Source organism: Drosophila subobscura, chromosome E (assembly GCF_008121235.1).
Source record: "Drosophila subobscura isolate 14011-0131.10 chromosome E, UCBerk_Dsub_1.0, whole genome shotgun sequence".
NCBI lineage: Eukaryota > Metazoa > Arthropoda > Insecta > Diptera > Drosophilidae > Drosophila > Drosophila subobscura.
In genome coordinates, this window is record NC_048531.1 from 4,148,075 (window position 1) to 4,167,273 (window position 19,199).

The 19,199-nt window shown below is 45.7% G+C and overlaps 1 protein-coding gene across 17 annotated transcripts in view; it reads left to right on the plus strand.

The window, feature by feature from the left end:
• Positions 1–19,199, plus strand: part of LOC117891815 (heterogeneous nuclear ribonucleoprotein L) — a 100,286-nt gene that overhangs the window by 36,697 nt on the left and 44,390 nt on the right. For 10 of the 17 annotated variants that reach the window (XM_034797528.1, XM_034797531.1, XM_034797533.1 and 7 more), the window contains 2 exons: positions 12,526–12,708; positions 12,792–12,870. In XM_034797528.1, the coding sequence (XP_034653419.1) occupies positions 12,526–12,708; positions 12,792–12,870 (262 nt within the window). The remainder of the gene's footprint in view (positions 1–12,525; positions 12,709–12,791; positions 12,871–19,199) is intronic. The other 7 variants (XM_034797530.1, XM_034797532.1, XM_034797534.1 and 4 more) reach the window with 1 other exon arrangement.

A 19,199-nucleotide genomic window follows, 5' to 3' on the forward strand; every position in this document is an offset into this window, starting at 1 on the left:
GCTGAACAATGATGGTGTCACCTCGAATGCCCAAAAGCCCTGCCCACATCGCCGCAAAGCCTCTTAGCCCACAAAAAGCTTCGGCCATATTAACTGGGAAAATGTGCAACTGACAAAATTTGCGCCAACAGATGAGAGAAATTCCCCACAAAAAGGGTGCGGGGAGAGTAATATAATTCTGCTAATTGATGGAATGGATTTGGTGGCCAATAGCCAGGGATCAGGGCAGGGTCTGGACCTGGACCTGGCCAAAATCAAATGAAAATCCGTTACTAATAAACGGGTTAACGGAGCGTATGCGCACTGTGCGGTTTGCCATGTTGATTTTCGTGCAGTGTAATTAACTGGCAGCGCACGCATAATTAAAATTCGTATATGTATGCAGTAAATGTGGCATATGTGGGCGTGCGGCATGCGGCATGCGGAATGGGGCATGCAGCAGCAGAAAGGTGCAATGTGTGTGTCTCCGGCTCATATGTCAGCCGTGAATTCCAGTGGGCAGTGGGCAGTGGGCAGTTGCAGGGAAATGGATATGCTGCTTCAGCACCGAGACAATGGACAATAGATAACTGACCAGCCGCTGTCCCTGCCCCCTCATTATTACTCCATGTGTGCGCGCGGCCATGGCCAACGATCATGATGATGAGGCATCACTGGCGCTATTTGTGGTTTTAATTATGTCCAGCCCGCATTTTGTAGAACAATGCGAGTGGATTTTGAGCATGGAAATGAGCAGTGCCACAGTGGCAGATTGGAATAAATGAAGCGAATGATTCCGTTCCATACCGAATAAGCAGAAAAACCTACTGGTAACCAAGAGAACCTTCAAACCATAACAAATGGCTGCAGCGACGTGAAAGGAAATATGGAAAACGAATGCTCATCAGAGCATACATATATAAATCGTTCCATGTTGCAGGAGCTCCTTCGATTCCATCGCAGCATCTCTCACCATTCGCCACTGTAGGCCTGGGAAGCGTTGCCACAAGGCGCAACAATAAAGTTCCGTTTAGGGGCACACAGTCAATCAACGTGAATGGCTTAAACTGTCACTCTTAGCCAAACCAACGAACAGAACCCACTTCCACCCACAGGGGGAGAAATGGGAAAAGTTTATGCTTATGGCTGCTAAGCCAGGAGCCTGAAAAATTAATGCCTGCTAATAATTCAAGGGCCCCGTAAGAGGCTACACATAAAGTGTCTGTGTGTGTGGGTGTTCATGTTAAATAATCTAACGCACAATTAATTGAAGGTGCCATAAATATAGCGCATACGCAACGTAAATCAGCCAAGATGGTAGGCAGGATAGGCCAGCAGGCAGACAGATAGACAGTCGGACGGGAGGAAACCCTTCAACAAAGACTGATTATGCACGCAATTAATTTTGGATACCTTTATGGCCCCACGCACAGTTCGGGCACAGGACACAGGACAACGGGGGTATCCCAGTCCTGGGATGCTCCCTGGGGCGCATTGTTCTGATAAGTTAAGTTCCTTTGAACGGAATTAACTCTGTGTAGCCGCATACGAATTAGGAGCCTGCTGCTCATTACGTTTGATTGTCTTGTTCATTGTCTCAATTTGTGGGCAATGGCCAATCCCTTCTTGCAGGCTTTCCCTCTCCCCAAATCACATTAGTCCGAGGAACAGCCAGCCGGACATAAAAAACCACGAACGAGGGCGAACGTCAGTCAGTCAGTCAGTTGACCGCAGCATTAAAGCAACATTTGTTTCGGCTTCTCCGGAGGGGGGTGCAGACAACCAAGAATTCAGCCATCCCGCCGCAAGGGCAAGGGAGTTTCCCCTCTCTGCCGGCCGTCAGCTTCTCGTGAAAATTTCAAACAATGCAACACAAATTGTCGAGAACCGCAGCAGCCAGCGCGGTTAGTCTCTGTGGCAGCCACAGAGACAGAAATAGATGCAGTGGCAGTCTCGGACTGAGTTGGACTGAGTTGCAGCTTAGAATAGTTGACCAGTGCTATATTTTGACCTGCTCCAGCTGCAAATAAAAGAAGCCAACTACCAATTTAAAGTGCAAGTTGAAGTCAAGTCCTTGGAGTGGGCGATGACATTCAAGCAGAGCAGAAAAACGATTTAATGAATTCTCGGAATATTCTATTATGGCAAAAAATTCATCGGAATCAGGGTACAGAAATTTTCATTCCTGCAATTTGCAATCCAAACTGCATTTTCGCATTTTCTTGTTCATTTTTTTTCATTCACTCTTTGCGTGCGCTTTTCTCCGTGCCCGTTCCAATGCCCGTGCCATGTTTGTAATCAGGTTTCAACGTGACTGTAAGACCCCCACGGATAGACATGGCAACAACGACAGGTGGGGGTCCTAGCATCCGCCCATCCTCCTATCCCACCATTGGTAGTCATTTTTAAATGCTTCAGCATGGCATAAAATTTGCATGAATTTCTTGCATAGTTTATTTAGCGTTTCGCCCCTTGTTGTTGTCCATTTTGTGTCCGCGCCACGTTGAGTCCAGAAAAACACGACTGGAACGCAGTGCACACGCCCCCGAAATGTGTGCAGAAAAATCGACGGGGATGACACCAGTTCCAATGGAGCGTAACAAAACAAGGACCAGGACCAGCCTCCCACGGTTAGCCTTGCCCATATTATGGCTCAATTTCTGCGTGCGGCTTTCGGCGACGCCACAACGAAAAACAAGAGGCCGTTGGTGACTGGTGAATACAGCATTTATATTCATATATGCGGTGTGGAAATGAATCGTGGACCTGGCAGCTCTCACCGCAGGATTCAGTCCATTGATGGCACACAGGTGGGAGGAGGGCGGAATGATGGAGTGGCATCTCCACAGCCAGCTAGGCGATGAAAGTCTGTGAGGCATGTGAACCAATGCAATCGCCGGTCTCTAATTTCTTCAGATTTATTCGTAGCCGAAGAAATTTGCATGCTTTTTACGCGTATTAGCATAGGCAAACAGAGAAGGCCAGAGCAGGGGCAGCGGTAGCTGCAGGGACAAAGCAGAGCACTGGTGGCAAGTGAGTGTGACTGCGCGTTTGCAGCCTTCATCTGCAGCAATCCAATATGTCAAATTTGAAGCACGCTTCACAACTGTCTCTTGGCCGTTTCTATTTGTATTTCGTTCTTTTTTGTTGGATAATATTTTTGCTATCAAATGTCAAGTGTCAGGGCAATTTCAAAGCCAACTACTCAGTGCTTGTCGCCCCACTCCCACTGCTCTGCCGATGCCAGCCATTGCTCCCACTTCTCCTGCTCCATCGTGTCAAGTTGGCTGCCATTTTGACACGAACATTCGTCAACAACGGGGCACTCTCAGTGCATTTGTCCAACCCGTACCGATTGACATGTTTGCTTATCTAACGGGTGCCCGGTTCCCCTTTCCCCATTCCCCGTTCCCAACACCCACTACCCTCATTCGAGCAACTTCTTGTCCGACATGTTTCAATAACTATCCATCCATATTGGCTCATTCAGTTAATGTCAATAGATTGTCCTTGAAATGCATTTATGCAGAACCATCAGTCGGAGTGAAGCTGTTTGGAGGGAGATATCCTTGAGCCAAATGACATGGCATAATGGCATAAAACGTAATTAATTCTCAAAGGGTAATGGGACGAGTGTTGTTATGGAAATCTCTTACCCAATACACATTGAGAATTGCCATGCAAATGGATTTATTCCAGGGGCTGGGAGGGGAAAAATTACTTATGAAATCGCTTACTGGCCAATATCCTGTTGTCCCGATGTAATTGGTGTCTCTTTAGAGTCCTCTATTTCTCATTAACCCACTTTATATGCAATTCGAATCAAAGTCTTAAGTTAAGCTTAATTCCGTTTCGCATTATTTGAGTTTTTTGGGTGGCTGCCGTTTACGTTTTGCCCACATGTTTCATTAGCTGCGCCGTCTTTCACTGTAATTTGTGGCCTTTCAGCAATTAAAGCCGCATTGTAATTCCGTGTCTTGTCTTGCCTCTTTGCCTCTCCTACTCTGCTGCACAATAAATTCATTACACTCTGCCCGGCTGCGGGTGTGGGTGTGGCTTGAAAATTGTTGCATACTTTTGTGCGGCGGCTTCAGCGCGGCTGCCACTTGACGCGGCGACAGCAGAAAGCAGAGGCAGCTGCCACTTTAACGCGCTCAGGCCGTGCCTTGCCATGCCACGCCCCAGCCCGTACCGTTCCGTCCATCCTTGCTCGTCTTCTTGGGCCAACGAAGCAGCCACCCGGCCACAGGCGAACGGCCCACTCAATTAACGCAAGTCAGCAGAGGGGCTTTTGGGGCGGTAGGTGTAGGTGTGTGTGTGTGTGTGTGTGTGTGTGTGTGTGTGTGTGTGTGTGTGTGTAGGTATGTAATGCTGTGTGCCCACTTATACTTGTATTTGTCTTAACAACTCTTGCATACAATCTAAATGGCTCTGGCTGCTAGCTCCAGCATCCTGGATCTTGGCTTCTTCCTTGCTCCCGTTTTTTCCCCCTTTTTTGTGTGTGTGTGAGTGTGTTTTTTTTGCGCTGCCTCTCGCATAATTACTTTGACTCGACTTTTACGACCTTTCTATGAATTACTCAAGAAGTGTTGGGAGCACGTCGCCAGTGTGTGTGTGTGTGTGTGTGGCTGCCCGGATGCTTGGATGTACGTTTCAGGACATCCCCATTCCATGCCATCACATCTCGTACAGGATGGAGATGCCACACTCGCTCCTTCCACCTCGTTCTCCCTATGGAGTGGAGTGGGCGACGCAGTTTATCCTTTTTAACTGCCGGGATTGCCATCCTTTCGTTTCTCCTTCGTGCCGGCCCGCCGTTCGTCTTATTTATTTCTTTTGCTCGTGTTTGCCTGCTAATTTCTTTGCTCTCTTTGTGTAATGGAAGTCGCTGGAGTGGAGTTACTGCCTCCATCCACACCCCCACAATTTGCAGAAGGTGCAGCCAGTCAGTCAGTGCCTTATACAGGGTTGTCGAGTCGCTGTTGACTTTTCTTTTGCAATAACCTGAATAATTTAAGTTTTTTTTTTATGTCTAAAGTTTCTTTCCTTTCTTATCTTATGCTTATTATCTCTACTTTGTCCTGCGATAATGGCGGAAAACAATTTCGTGTATTTTCCTTCAATTTTACCTAATGCCATTGGTACTTAAGTTTTTATTTTTTCCATTTCCCCTCCAGCGCTGTAATGGCATTCGTTTCTTCCAGCATCATCTTTTCTTATCACTTTTTAATTTCCTTTGCAATCCTTTTGCAACCCTGTCATGGATATAACAGCATCTACCCCCACTCCAGCTTACATCTAATGCAACATTCAGTGGCATATACACAAAGAGAGAGCGATTGAGATGGAGAATTGGCCGAACATTATCTCCCCTTGGCTTTTTAGCCAAACGACCAAAGGACGACGCAACACCTACGCGATTGCTGGACCCCATGCCGCCGCCCCCCTGTGTCCGTCGCATTGTTAACCAGAATTTATGCGTTCAGCTGCTGCCTCCTACTCACTAACGATACTTTCTTTTTCTTTCCCTTTTCCCTTTTCGCTTTTCCCTTGTTCACTTCCTGTGCCTGTGCGCTGGCCTGCCCCTTGTTCTTTTTCTTGGGCTAACTGTTGTTGCCATTACGTTTATAATTGTCTTGTGCAACTGCTGGCCGCCGCCCCGTTGTGGCTCCAGCTTCATGTGTACTCGCACCCACCGACAGCCGACACACGCACCAGCAGTACGCAGCACCACCTGCCAGTAGGAGCAACAGCAGAAGCGCCACCTGGCGCCACCCAAGTCGTTAGGTGCCCGAAGTCTCTCTCTCTTTATCTCTCTCTCTCTCTATCACTGACTTTCTGCTGGGTGGTGTTACATCTGCCTCTCTTTCTTTTACTCTCTTTTTCTTTCTCTTTTCTCTGCTTACCTTTCGCTCTGTCACGTTAACGGTTTGGCTCGATTCCGTGTGCCTCCCGTTCGGCCCTTTCAGGCTCATTGGCTAACTGTTGATTTCGTTGTCATGTTGAGTGCACTGCCAGCCGCCTCCTTTCCTTCTCCGTAGCAACAACCAACCCCTACCCATTGCGACACACATTTTGTGTCCTCTGCTCTCTGTCGTTTTACCCGAGCTCTGGGCTTGTTTACATTTTCATGCTCGAATTGGCTCTTGTGCTTTGGCAATTTCCATTGTCTCCCCGTCTTGGCCTTCGCCTCCTCCTCCTGCTGTGGCTGCTGCTGTTGCTGTTCTCCTTTTGGCCAACTTCAAACAAACACATTAAGCGGGCTCTGACTCTGGACTTTTGTGTGCCACTGACAGGAGCTAGCCTCTGGTAACCTCTCCGGCTCTCCGGCTCTCGCTCAGCTCTCTTTCCTTTCTCCAACTTCCGCTTCCCCTTCCTGCTTTCATCGCTACCTTTGTGAGACATAAATTTTGCTTTAAAAAAACTGTATATCTCTCTCTACCCTGGAGCAGCAGCAGCAAGAACTCTCTCCCCCATTCGACCCCTCTCTATGGCTCCTTTCATGTCCCTTTTTGTTTTGCGCTTATTTTCAATTTGAACATTTTAATGTTTGTGGTCATAAAATTCTTTTTATTGGTTGTAAAACTGAAACTGAAGAGCTGCACCGGCAGCCGAACAAGAGGGACAGAGAGGGGAACGGGGAACGTGGAGCACAGTGGGTGCTTGGAGAAAATTAGCAGCCCCTTGCTGCCAGCCTTGACAATAGCCACTTAAGAGCCGCGTTAAGGTGCTTTAAGAGGTGCTGAAGCCGAAAATTTGTCAAATGAAACGAGCTCCAAATTGCTTACTAGAATCGATATATCAATGACTGACACCTTAAGAGATAATTCGGGGAAGTTTTGCCAAGATATACTTTCCCGTTCCCAATCGAATTTGCAAATTTTCCTGCCATTAGCATGCCATTTAATTGAGGCATCCTCCATGCCTCTATGCCATTTTCAATTTCACAGTTTGACGCCCTTTCACGCCCCCCAACAAAACAAAAACCACTTGCCGGCAGACCGAGAGAGTTTCCGTTGAGTTTTTCCCCCAGCCTGGTGCGCCTCAATTAAATGTTAATGGCACAATTTTATTGCCAACACTCGGCCGCCAGCTCCATCTGTAGTACATTTTCGTTGCCATCTCTGTATCTGCATCTTGGAGCGACTCATTTACATTTTGCTTACAGCCACCGCTACTGCTACTTCCAGCGGAAGTGTCTCAACAGCTCGTCTCTGTCTCGGCTATTTTGCTTTTACTTTTTATCTTCAAACAACAACTGCATCAGCAGCATCAACAATGTGCCATGCAACTTGCGGTCACTTTCACACACAAATTTTTCACAAATTTAATGTTCGTTTTGTTGTAGCCTGGCAGGGGGAATAACTCGAATTATTCGTATGATTATTAAATTATAAATAGTTTTATTTAAAATAGTTTCGACTATGCGAACTTCATTATTCTTATAATTTTTCTTATAGTTTTTAATCTAATCTGTGACTTCTTTTAGTTGTTCTTAGTTTTTTCTTTTAGCTTTTAATCTATTTAAATGAGACTTCTTTCTGAATTCCTGCATTCCGGAAAATCCTGTAAATTCTTTTATCATATTTATAGCCTAAAATTAAACCGTATCTAAGGCTTCGGTCTGAAGCAGAGTTTCCCTCCTGGTTTCTATTACCATTTGCCTGGCCACTGCCCCTCTCCTCTCCCTCTCGAGTGTATGCATATTTTATGGCTCTGTGATTTTTCAATTTTGATAATTTGTATTATGCTAATTTTCTCACTCCGTCAGAGATCGTTACGATAGGGGGAAACTGTGGAGAGTCCATTCCCCCAACCCCCTGTGCACACGTCAGGATAAACTGCGAATGAAATGAAAATCGAAACGATATGAAAATATTTGTGGACACATTTTTGTTCTGTGCATTATGATTTGTTTGCTGTGACACAAGCGGAGTGGGTCCGGGTCCAGTCGATCGCTTTCAGCATAAATTTAATGTACATAATATTTACGGGACCTATTAAAAATAGAACACTTTGTGCTTATTTATGGACACTGCGAATGTGTTAATTTGGTTTTGCGCTTGGACACAGTGATCGTCCAATCAATGGCAACAAATATTTGCCATCGAATAAATTAAAGCGATTCGAGGCAGAATAAAACTAGCCAACTGCTTGCTGGTTTATGCTGGGGCTTAGAGGATTCGCAATCTCTTTCGCTGGGCTTCACTTTCGGCTCTAACAAATCCACAAAGTCGCAATGCCTTCCTCGCAAAGAGGGGAAAAAGTAACGAGGATGAAAAACCCGTCTTTCCAGTTGTTCAAAATTTACTTTTGCACTCAAGGGCCCCGCGATGCTGATTCTGCTGTTGCTACTGCTTCAGTCCCCCCTCTATGGCTAACGGCACATGGTGAGAGCCATGCTAAAATGCAGTTACTCACTCTTTCTCTCTCTCTCGCCCCTCTCGTGTTTCTCTCTGCCCTGAGCGACCTTCCCCTGGCAGCTGCAGTCCCCAAAAGTGTTGCAAATGACTTGAAACGGGTTTGAATGGGCTTTGCTCGGAATCGGGCTGTGTTCGGGCTGTGTTTGGTCTTGTGCTTTTGGTGTTGCCCCGAAGAAATGGGTCAATAAGAAATTCAAATGCTAAAAAACTTGTTGAGTATTTTTTCTCTCTTTTTTATTTTTGTTTGTGCGAAGATCCAGACCAAAACAGGGAACTGCCTGCCTGCTGCCTGCTGGCGGGGGAATGAACTCCGCTCTCGGTTTGTTTCCTTCTCAATTTTGCGGTCGGTTCAATGACTTGCCCTCAGTTCGACCAAAAACCATGACAATCAATCGAGCTTCAGGGCACAGCAGAAAGTGCAGCTGCAGAGTGAGTATCCAGGAGGAAGCCACAAACATGGATTTGATTTGATTGCATTTTGCTCTGGTCTGCTCTGCCCTGATATAAACGCTTCAGCGGTAAGGCTCTGCCTGCTGTCAAATGCTTTCATTGTGTCGATATGCTGGCAGGATAGTATTTTCGTCCTGGAAGCCTCAGCTGTAATTTCTGATAAAACCACGAAACCAAGCAACTGCCTGATTTAAATTAATTTAAATGAATTTCTGGAAATGCCGCCACACGTTAGTTGTTGTCGATCAAAATTTCTACAGCTTAGAAAGGGTCGTATGATTCCCTTTCATTGGGCTTAGAACTTGTCAGAACCTAAAATATTCTATGTAGAAAATCAAATCCCAAAACAATGCCTGACCACAAAATTGTTTACAACGCGTGCACATTGATTGCACATTATTATTAATATTTAATGCGCTTTGCGGTGCTCTCCAGCCATGCTCCATTGTTCCCGTTTATGTGGCCAACTGATGTGGGAGTCCCTTGTCCTGGTCCTGGTCCTGGTCCGGTTGATGGACCTGGGAAAAGCCGATTAAAATATTTTCCTGCCACACGGAGATGCTGTGGAGATGTTTGTCTCTGCTTTCATTCCATACTCCGGCAGCTGACGCTGTTGTTTTTGTTTTTGTTGCTGTTGGCATTTCGCTGATTTAATATTTAGCACGCCTGGACACTCCCCCAGCCCCTGGGCAACAGGCAACCCCTCTGGCATGACGCCTTAGTAAAATTTTAATGCGCTTTTGATGATGGCCGTAAAATGGCAAAACAAAATGCATGCGGGGCGGTGGTGGGTGGCTCTGGCGAATCTCTGCTCTAGATAAAATATTAATTTATTTTTTTCTGCACCGCACCCCAACCTGCTGGTCCCTTTTTGCAGAATTCTTTGTGGTATGTGGGGGGGTGGTGGTGATGTTGTCCCGCGGCCAGTCCGAACAAGTTATAGTGCCTCATAAAATGCCGCGTAGCTCGTACGATATGTATTGCTGGAGAGCACGGCGCTTATATTTTAAATAACTGTTTCATGCCACAAAAAAGTGCAGCACCCACACACCCAACCACAACATCCCCCCTACCCAACCCCCCACACTGCTGTTTTATTAAGACTTTCATTTTGGATGCGGTTTATTTGTTTCTCCTACAACCCCTCCATCTCCCTCTGTGTGTGTCTTGCAGCTTTTTATTTCTCGCCTTCTTGTGGATTAGTTTTTTAATTTTCACAGCTCGTGAAATGTTGAACTTTTTTGATATGCTCTGCTCTGCCCCCTCCTTGGATTTAAGAGCATTCTCAAAGTTATTTGGATTTTTATACATTTTATGGCGGGAATTCTGTTGGCATCCATGTTGATTAAAGTTCTCAATCAGTCCAAGGAATGTAAAGAGTAGACTCGAACATAACTGTACTTTGTTATGGCATCCTCGGGAGAGAGCCTGGCACTTCCGTTTCCACCCAAGAGTTTTGTCTAATCAGCTCCATTTCGCACATAATCATTCAGGGATACCAAAGCGCTTTCTTGCTCCCTCTCTGTTTGCCAATCCCAATGCCATTCGCCTAATGGGCTCGAATTACCCAGCCAACAATGACTGAACAGAGTCGACTATCCGTATCCCTTTTCGTTATTCGAGGAGGTCTCCCTGCTGCCATCAGAGGGCACGTGCCTCATTTATTCAATAAGCTGCCCTCATAAACAAGAGTAATTTTTTCACAGACTTCCCACCTCCCGTTTGTTTTTGCACCCTTCGCTGGCTGGTGACGCTCGATGATTACGCTATTTACAATAATTGCAGACATTTCGTGCTCTCTAGCTTTCTCTCTTGCCACTCCCTATCCCTGTCTGCCTCTAGCTACAACTATGCCTTGTCCTGTCCTTGTCCTGCTTTAGGACCTTGAGCAAATTGCATTAAATGCAGCTTCAAAAACGAATTGTAAAATGTCGCTGCAGATGAAAATGAGCGAGAAAACGTATTTTCTCTGACCCCCTCCTTCACTATCTTTCTCTGTCGCACACTTGCACTTCCTTCTGCAAGTCGCACTCCACTTTCCGCTCTTGCAGTGCAGGCACTCCTCTGGCTGGCCAGCATTACCATGCAGTAGAATGGCGCACTATCCAACTATAAAGCGCAGTGTGCACACAAAAACTAATTAGAAAACTTTTGCGGTTGATAGAGGCAGAGACAGAGTTGTCGGGCGGACAGTTCGGGAAGTGTTAAGTGTGTGCAGAGAGCGAGAGGGGAAAAGAGTAGTGGAAGTAATGAAAAAAAAGAAAGCAGCTGCATTAATAATTAAGTAATAGTACACACACACACACACACCCACAGACGAACACAATCATTGAGCCAGAGCGTGGGGCGAGGGCGATGGTGCGGTAAAGTGAGAAAATGATTCATATAAGAGTTCCACTGCAGCCAGGAAAAACGAAGGAAAAGAGAGAGAGAGCGACAGAGAAAATGTAACTGTGTCAGCGGCAGTGGAAGGCAAATATTGGGTCTCCAATTGCAACTCCTTTGGAATAAGAGTACCTTTTGAAAGTGCCCTGAAATTGGCTACATAAATACATAAATTTGTAGAATCTCCTTGAGGAACTGTACCAGCCATCCCTTGTTTTTCTTCTGGGTAAAAGTCCACCCAGTCCATGGGGTAATATTTGTCCTGATGAAGTTGCTGCTGTGTGTAATGCAAATCAATGTGAAAAGTTTTCAACACGCTTCAAAATTTCATGAGCCGACGGACTTATCGATGAATTTCATGAATAACAAAATACACTGGCAGACAGACAAAAGCCGCTTAGGCACTGCCTGCCGATAGAATGTTGGTAGTGGAGAGGTGGAGGGGCAGAGCAAAATAAATTGAACATTTAACCCATTACAATATGACAAGCGCACCCCCAAAAGAAACCCCCAAAAGCCTCTTCCATCATCGAATTTCTTGACGGAAGTTAAAGATAGCGACAGTGGCTGAGGGTGGGTGGGTTAGGGTGTGGGGGACCATGGTGTAGGCAAATTTGGCAGCTTAAATTTTCCATAAATTTCCATGGCAACGACCAATGCTCATTATAATTTGCCATCAATTCTGGGAACATGAACCCAGCCAGACTTTCTTTCGCCTTATCCCCACCGACTGCCAGACAAGAAATTCTTTATTTTTGTGCCCAATTCTTGGTTGGCCTAGACCTGACACGCCCTGGCTTTTGCCGCCTGCTCGGCACACTCGAAACTCATTAACGTAATTTTCGAAAATTTATGAATGTTAATTGGAAAATTTCTTGGCATAGTAGTGGAGCTGTGGAGCTGAGCAAAGTGCTTATTAAATTATGCTAATGAGTTCTTGAGCCTCCTCACACACAGTTGTCCTGGCCAGGAACTCCGCCTGCCTTGGATTGTGGAGCATTCAAATGAGAAATTCCAATTATTTCGGACAAAAAACACAAATGAAATTGAGAACAAACTGCGCTGGGGAGCCCCCTGGCGTGGCAGAAAAATAACAAAGGACACAGGGAAAGCCAAGCAATTCGTTTGCAATTTCGTCAGCCCGCACATATGTATCTGCTGTCAATTAATTGTGACAATAATCACAGTTGGCATTTACCTGCAGCCACGACTGCTGATCAAACGCAATTTCGAATATTATCTTAAATGTGTCGATAAAATGACTTACTTGAATGCATTTTCTTTGCAGGATGTTTTGCACAAAATCTGTCATCCACATGGTCAAGTGCTGCGCATTGTTATCTTCAAAAAGAACGGCGTTCAGGCGATGGTGGAGTTTGACAATCTCGATGCGGCCACAAGGGCGCGCGAGAACCTAAATGGAGCCGATATCTATGCCGGCTGCTGCACTTTGAAAATTGATTATGCCAAGGTAAGTTTGATCCATCAAGGGGATACGATAACATAATGCTCTTTCCTCCGACTTGTTGCTATATTTCGATAATGTTTTTGCAGCCAGAGAAATTGAATGTGTATAAGAACGAGCCCGATACCAGCTGGGACTATACGCTGAGCACAGGTGAGATTCTACCAAGTGCGTTCACATTTTATTACTACTTTTTTCCCCCTCCCGTCCCCTTAGCCACTAAGTGATGCACCTATACACACAGCACTCACACACACATACACACTCTGTCATAGAACACAATTGCATTTGCCACACGCATAAACACACACACACACACGCACGCACACACACTCTGTCACGAACACGAAGACGGAGAGATGATGATTGCTTTTTGTGTGTCACCTCTTGAGCGAATTTAGTGTAGAAACGAACCCAGAAATGTGTCCACAAACTTCGATTTTAATTGGCTAAACAATTCCACGTTGCGTATGCTCAATATCTTCTTACGCTGCTTGATCTTACGTTGTTTTTCCCTTCCCCCCCCCTCACACAGCGTTTGCTGTAATCCTGTAATCCTTTTATTAACAATTTGTGCCGCTTCAAAGTTCTAACCGTAGCCGCCTGAGGCTTATACTTAATGTCTTAACGCACAATCTGAGACACTCAGGAGGAGACCGCATCATCATCATCATCATTAGCATCATCATTATCATCATTGTGTGGCATCTGGCATTTAAGATACACAACATTGCCACCACCACCACTACAGCCGCCTACGTCCAAGCAATAGTGCCACCTGTTTGTCTCTTTCTCAGTGCCACCACAGTGCCATAGCCACAGTCGCAGCCACTGCCCCTGCCACACCCACTGTCAGTGCTAGTGCCACTTCACTTCTTTCGCCGCCTCCGCCTTCGCATTCGCCTCTGCCCCACCCCCCACCACTGCGCACATTTCACATGTTCTCAGTGCTTATGACAGGCGACAAAGTTGCGCATTAAATGCCATTTTTAATTTGTATATTTCACTTTGAATAAAAATGAAATTAAATGCTTTGCCCCGTTTTCCGCTCTCTTGTTCTCTCTCAGCTCGACTCCGACTCGACACCGACTCTCGTCTGGGGCAGACAGCGAGGCGACGACACTGTCAGCGTTGTCATCCTTGTCGTTGTTGTTCTTGTTGTTGTTGGTTGTCGTTGTCTGTGCAACGGGCAATTTGTAGCTGGAAGAGGTCGACAGACGGGCAACATCAAAAGGCCGACAAACTGAGCCACCAGCGGATCCTGTCCCGTTCAGGCCAACGCACTATCAATGCTGTTGTTGCTGCTTGTGTTGCTCTGGCAAACTGTCAAAGTCTGCCGCAACCACTGCCACAGCAACGGCAGGAACTGTGACTGGCTGGGAGGGCATAAAGCTGGGATGACCAAAGCCACAATAACTCAGGCAGCCACGTTTTTTCAATGGACAGACGAGCACAAAGTTTGGCTGCTGTTGCTGAGCAGCTCGTCCTCCTGTTCCACCATCTCCTGTTGCATGGCAACAGGCCGATCCGATGCATTTATCTGCCTCGTTGGATTGCCGTTTACATTTGGTGTTGTCTGGTGGCAGCCGTACTTTGTTTGCACTTTGCATTTCCATGCCACATCCAGCTCGCTCACTCTCTCTCTCTCTCTGTTCCGACTCCTCCGCCCTGCCACTGGGTGGCAGCTCTTGCCACAAACGGATGAGCCTGTGCTGCGCTGTGTCCATTTGCCAGCCAGGCAGGGCAGCCTCCCATCAATGAATGGCACAGCATTGAATGAACTTGGATCCTGTCTGCCTGTCTGTACGGGCGCTGGAAATGGAGAAGGCGTGGGCGTAGGAGATGTGTAGCTAGTAGCTACAACATCATTGTCATGTGGGCGTGGATGAGGACTGGGGGCTGGGACTACGCCGAGAATTAACAGAGAGCAGGATATACGTTCCTTTCTTTGTGGTTGATTATGGTACAGCAGTGCACTGACAGGTGGTGGAAAGCTATGGAATTTCCCCCACAATATCCGTGTGGTTGGCTAATTGAACGGCCATGCATAGTGCTTGGCATGGCCCACTGACTGTTCTCCATTTTTTTTTTTTTTGACAAGAAAAGCCATAGATTTGATTAAAATGCATCGTTGGGCGGGGTGACAATCCGCCGACCCCACAAAACTTGGCTTGAACGTCAATTTCGTTTTGCATTATTGTCTTAACAATAATAACAAGCGGACAGAGCAAACAACGGATAGAGGACAGAGTGGACAGAAAGGAAAACAAAAAAGTGAAGTGAGGAAAGTTAAATATAAAGTGGAAAATGCAAACCTAATATTTGCATACGATTTTTCACTCGCCCCGCTGTGTATCCTTTTCTGCAGCTGTCTTTGCCGTTGACTTTCCTTACCTTTTTTCCTGGCAATCGATACAAAATGCCAGCACGTGAAGGCGGTGGCAGTGGCACTGTCCTCCTAACTGTGCCACCGCCTTGGGTAAACAAGGTTGTTCCTACCTCCCTCCCTCCCTTCCTTTCTCCTCTCTGTTCCGCTTGGCCAAAAAAGCATTCGAAATGACTGGCACTGGCCGAACCGTCCAAAGCAGCAAAGAAGTTTTTAGCAAGTTGACTTGAGTGCTTAGCCACCACCCGACAATCCACCCCGGCACTTCCCGTTTCGCAAGGAAAGACTCCTGCAGTGGCTTGAGCTCCTGGCTGCAGCTCAAAACTTCATCAAGTACATACCATAAATTTGTATTTGCATTTGACAACCGCGTGGCTAGCTGCCACAGTTGCCACCGATGCGGTTCGTCCTCGCTCCTCCTCCATCCTGCTGCATATTTTAGGGATATATTTACAGTGGTTGGTTGGTTGGGATGGTGATGGTGATGGTTCCGCCGTCTCTCCTGCATTCTGTCTATTCGCGTTTTGTTAATTTTCTACTCATTTTGCTGTCATCCTTGCGGGCTGCGTCTTGCGGCTGTGGCGGTTATCCTTGTCCTCGGCTGCAGATGGATTCATGCTCATCAGGAGTCGCATTTTCCTTTCCTTCGTGTTGTCACGCGATGTTCTCTTTGCTAGAGCTTCACCCTCCTATCTCTTACCTTCATCTCCCCCTTCACCCCTCCGCCTCCCCGTTGTTCTTTATTTGATTGCAAATTGTTTTTGCTCATCCTTACACCAACCACCCCTCCCAGCACCACCCTTGTTTGGGTTCTGTTTTGGCCCAAGGACGTTCGATTTTTTTGTTGTTCCTGCATTTTTCCCTCTGCTAAACGGAGCCAGAACTTGACAGACCTGCAACTTGAATTTTCATACGCTTAGAGTATGCGAATTGTCCACTTCCCATTCCCGTTTTCCCCATCGCCTTGATGCAAAGTGACAGTTTCGTTTTGTCGGATGGTTTGTCTCCGAGTTAATTTGGTTTGCTGTGCAGAGGAATACTCGTAGAGTGTGCACTTGAAATTGATTAGAAACGATTTTGTTGTGCGAATGGTGCAGCAAATTGCAGCTTAGTACTTGGGTTGTGTTCGGGACTATCTGCTGGTCGAAACGGTTGCTCATTTGCCCATTAGCCGCAGGCAACCTGACCATAATTAACCACAGAAAGAATTCTTCCTCCCAGTGGCTCCCAGGGGTACCCAAAAACGTGCACCGTAATGGCAGTCATTATTTATTGTATTTCCAAACAGCAACAAAATAACAATCATTCGAATAAAGGGAGAGAGAATGGCGGAATTAGGTAGCAGAAATTTCAATAAAAGGCGAGACACAAATAAAACAAGACAAAGGACAAAAGAAACGAGACGGAAAGGCAACGGAATTGCCATAAAATATAAAGAGAAAGAGAGTGTAAGGGAGAGAGTGGCTCTTGGTCCTTTGAAAGTGGGACAACTGAAGTTGAATATAAAACATGACAAAACTATTTCATGTTTACGATTAAATTATGTACGAGTCTACCTCGTAATCCTCGTAGTTCTCTCAGTGCTAAGGTTTGTCCCCCATGCACCAGAACGATGTGTGTCCCTATGCCACAACAATCGAATTAAATGCGCATAAATTATTCATAGAGTCTCTCTTTCTCTCTCTCTCTCTCTCTCTTTCTGGGTCTCTGGCACACATGCAAATCACGTTGACAAAACCCTGAGTCGGGGCATGTGTAGGGGCATGTGTCGTGTGTCGCCGTGGCAACTCCGTTTCTCCCAGTGATTTCAATTATGGCTAGAGTTTTCGATCCTGCCGCCTTTCGTATTTATTTAAATTGCATTCGAATAACTTTTCCCCCCAACGCTTTCGCTTTCTGTGTCCTAAATCAACATGGGATTGTCCTTAGTCCTGGGCTCTACCCCCTCGTTGGGGGTTGTACATTTTTATGACACAACGAACTCTGCCAGTGTCTCTGATGTGTTTGTGTGTGTGTGTCCTTCGGCCTGACTGCCTGCTGATTATTTTCGTTTTATCTTGAGCCTTGCGCCATTTTTGGACCCCCAATTTGTTTTTAGTGCCCTCCCATATGCTGTTGTCATTCAATGTGTTTTGTTTGTGTGTGTGTGTGTGTGTGTGTGTGTGTGGTATGTGTGTGTGTACCCATCAAATACAGCGTAATTATAACGGTTTACTTTTTCAGCATGGTTTATTTAATGCCCCGAAAAAGCCAGCCGAAAACTTCATGTAATCAGTGTGAATAATTTGTGGCCTTTGTGCCCTGATCTGATATGGGCTTTTATTTGCAGGAACCCTTGCCCTCAGTCCACAGTCCCCATAACAGTGCCCTTGCCCCATCAATGCTGCCACATTTTACGAGTATGTTTGTAGCATTATGGGACTGTCTTGTCTGTGCAATTGCGTGGACCTCACTCATTTAGAAGCAATTAAAATGGCTTTCATTGCTGCCCACATAATGGCCAGGGCCGACTTTTAGGGGCCTATCCTGTGCCCGCACCCCCCCGCCCCAGTGGCTTATTTCCAGAGTGCCCAGAGTTCCCCCCACCACCTCTCGGTGACACTGGATGAGATGATGGCACGAAATTTCCGAATGTCATCAGCGTTATGAAGCCGGCGAGTTCCGCTGTGTGGGGCTAGGGCTATGATTGAGTCTTAAATGTAGTCTTGGTTAATTATAGGAAAACATTTGCATAGCAAGAGCCTGAACCACACACACACACACACGCACACACCCATGTCATTCGCCGCAGCCGCTTTATTTTCGCTGATCTTTAGAGTAAATCATTATTACAGCACACAGCGTCAAGCACTCCATCCATTAGCCAATATCCATTATCCTACACACAGACACGCGCATAAGCATACACCACGGCCTGGAATTGGGTGGCTACAAACATATATACATACACACATACATACATACATACATCTGTGTAATATCCTATACTTAAGCGTAGCTAAGCTTTTACATAGGAACATATGTACTACATGCGAATGCTCTCCAGCCACATTACTGCTAGTTAGTACATAACTTTGACAACCCATGGGAAAATATTCTCTACCTTTTGCCTATACCATATTTTGCTACTAGTGAAAAATAAGTACACTGTAATTTCCTTGAATGGGGGTTTCATTTCTTCGTTACGTTTTCATTTGTTCATTTTTTTTTGCCTTCAAAGTATATCTGATTCAGTGATTAAAGTGATAAAAAAAGTACATAAAGCAGCTCAAGCCTCAACGATCTCAGCACTACTGCCGGCAACAACTACAACAACAACAACAACACAATTCCAACACATGAAAAGCGTCTTACTAAACCAACAACAACAACAAAAACCAAGCAAAAAAACACCAAACCCGAAAGAGAACAATTAACCAAGAGAAACAACTACTAAAAACCTACTAAAAACCTAAAATATGAAACACACTTGTAATATAGGATACGCCCAAAGAACACAAAACATTGAAACATTGTGTAACATACGAACAAGAATCACCACCACAACAACAACAACAACAGACAGCCACAGCCACATCAAGCCCAGCAACAACAGCCACCAAAAAGAGAGTCTGTCTCTGCTTCAGAAACCCCACAAAAAAAAGAGAAGATAATTCAACAACAACAGCCAATACAAGAACAACTACAGCCAAATCAATATATTTATATGCTACAAACATTAATTTTAACCAAAATAAAACCTGAAACAGTCAACACCCCAGCACCATTTGTACAAAGAGAGATCCAGAACAGAGAGAGGAGAGCACTGGAGAGTGTTCTCCAGTGTACTCAGCAATCTAACCAAAACCACCAACTCACTAACAAACAGATTCCGACTAAGACACGTGTTTTTTTTGTATACATATTTTTTATTTAATGATTTGTTTTATTTTTGCAAGAAGTCTGTCGAGTATTTTGAATATAATACCAATAACAACGCCAAGAAAAAACTATCAGCAACACACGGATAAAGCTTAGTTTGAATACCGAATACTGAATACTGAATGAATACGAGTACCCCCGTAACCAATCGAATCTATCCACTTACCAATGCGTGCGGTCAGAACAGCTC